At 56.1% G+C, this 2,317-nt stretch overlaps 1 protein-coding gene across 1 annotated transcript in view; it reads right to left on the bottom strand.

Annotated features, from left to right (window-relative positions):
- The window catches only part of CDX1 (caudal type homeobox 1), a 12,444-nt gene extending 12,095 nt beyond the window's left edge, over nt 1–349 (bottom strand). The window contains exon 1 of the mRNA XM_006766337.2: nt 310–349. Coding sequence (XP_006766400.1) covers nt 310–349 — 40 coding nt within the window. The remainder of the gene's footprint in view (nt 1–309) is intronic.
- Between the last annotated feature and the right edge of the window lie 1,968 nt (nt 350–2,317).

The following is a 2,317-nucleotide window of genomic DNA, read 5'->3' as shown; positions in this document are numbered from 1 at the left end:
GAGGAGGTGGCGCGGGGGGCAGTGGGGGCCCGGATGCATGACCTTCCCTCTGCCATCTGAGACAACAGCATGGACACAGCAAACACCCCTGAGAGAGCCTGTATCTTCCTTGCCCAGAAGGAAAAACTGAGGCCAAATAGGGGAGGGACTTGGTTGGCCTCTTTCTCAGGGAGGGTCTGTAACCCCACCCCAATTCTGCCTGAATCTCGGGAGCACTGGTCAAGAGCCAGATGCCCCCTGGGCCGACGGGCAGAGTGTCCAGCTTTCAGAAGGCCACGGCTCTTGCCTCCTTGGCAGAATGGGTCCTACCTGACTCCTCGGGGCAGCCACTTTCCTTGGGAGCCCCCATGCCTCCCTTAGCCCTTCCTTCTACTGTCTGGGAGCAAAGGGAGAACAGTGGTTTGCCTTTAGGCAGAGTTACTCCTAGGCCCCTTTTTGCCTGGGAACAACTGTGTCCAAATGACTTTTGAGACCAGAGGTTGAGTTGGGCTCTCAGCTCCTGTGTGAGAGAAGAGGTGATTTACCTGACTCACATCACACTGCCTGCAAGCTCCCCTAGGCCTCTGACCCCCACTGACCCACTCTCTCTGCTTCACACAGTGAGGGCCTCTCTGCAAGTCCCGCCCCTACGGAACCTCCCCATCCATCTCCGAAGCCACCCAATCAGCTGGAAGCAACAACTGGAGTAGTGGAGCAGGAAATGCGGGCTTCCTTCTCCAGGGAACACACACAGAACTGCAGGACCCTGAGGGTGTGGGCCCCACAACCCTCTCTCATATAATCTAATGCAAGGATCTCAACAGGGGTTTATGGATAAAGCTTCTGGGGCCCCTAGAACTCCTGAAACTGTCTACCCAATTAGGCAACACTCTTTTCTAGAGAGAAGAAGTGTACTCTCCATTAATTTTTCAAAGAGGTCCTTTTGTAACTCAAACAAAGATACAAGGCCCTTCCCCTTCCTGTCAGTGGTAAAACTGAGACTCAGAAAAAGATGACTGACTTAAGAGAAGCTGTTTAGAGAATTAGCCCAGAGGCTTGGTGGTCAGTCTGCCAGGTTTCAAGCCCCAGCCTCACCATTTGCTGGTTGTACCGCTTTGTGCAAGTATTTAACCTCTCTATGCCATCCTCTCTTCATCCTAACACTGGGGGTGATAACAGTACCTACTACAGTGTAAGAATTAAATGAGTCAACACATGCAAGACCTTGGGTCAGTGCCTGGTCCATTAGTAAGTGCTCTATAAATGTTAGCCAAGGTCACTGAGACAAGGGGCAAAGCTGGGCCTTCAGTCCCAGTTCTCTGAGGCCTCTGGAGGCAGCTAGAAGGTTATGTGTCCCTGAGCCTCCCAAGAAGGTGGTCTGATGGCAGCCAGACCTGTAGCTACCGATCAAGCCATCCCCAGCATCTGCCCCCTGGGTGAGCTGGGCATGTGTGGAGACTGGGGGGTGAAGAGAGAGAGGAGGTGGGGAAGTCCCAGGCTCCCTCCCAGCTGGGGGAAGGGGAGGAGGGGCTGGACATCAAAGGGTGGGCAGGCCAACTTCCCGCCCACCAGGCCAGGTGGCCTTTGTCAGGACAGGCCGACACAGTCAGGACAATGGGGTATCGTGTTCACTTTCCGGCCAACAGGAGTCACTACCGAGCCAAGGCACAGCCTGTTACATGACAAAGGGGGGGCCTATAAAGGAGGTCAGGCCGCCCCTCATTAAAGCTGGGCCTTTGTCCTGCCCCCTCCCCTGCCTTTGAAGAGGGTGGATCAGAGAGGCCTGCCTGGGGGCAGGAGGTTCACAGGCTCAGGAGCCAAACAGCAGCCACCTTCCCAACTGCTCCTGCTTCCCCTCCCCCAGGGTCAAGAGTTCAGGAAGGACCCTGGATGGGAAGGTAGGGAGCCCCCCAAGCACCAATCTAACCAAAGAGACTCTTTCAGTGCAGATGATACGTCCCACCGTTCTCTTCACTGTCGGGGGAATTGAGACCCGGAAAGGGAAGTGCCTGGCCGTATCCTTACCATCAGGGCACCTTCCCTTCTGGGGTGGGTGTGCAACCTCCGCTTGGGGTTGGGATGGGGGTAGAAGAAACCGGTGTGGCTAAAAGAGCCCTGGGATAAAAGTCTGGGGCAGCCTTGCCAGTACCCACAGTGCAGGTATCTCTGCTTCTCAGGGCTCAGTTTCCCTATCTAGAAGGACAGGCTGTGCTTCCGCAGGCTGGGATTCGGAAGGGGGAGCTGAGAGAGCAGTCGCCAGGGCCAGGGTGGTCGGAGGCTGCACCCCAGGGACCCTAACAGGGCCAGAGCAGAGGTCAGCTGGGGGCAGACAGGGGGT

This window comes from Myotis davidii, unplaced genomic scaffold (assembly GCF_000327345.1).
Source record: "Myotis davidii unplaced genomic scaffold, ASM32734v1 scaffold18, whole genome shotgun sequence".
Classification (NCBI taxonomy): domain Eukaryota; kingdom Metazoa; phylum Chordata; class Mammalia; order Chiroptera; family Vespertilionidae; genus Myotis; species Myotis davidii.
This window is presented reverse-complemented; position numbering and strand designations above follow the sequence as displayed.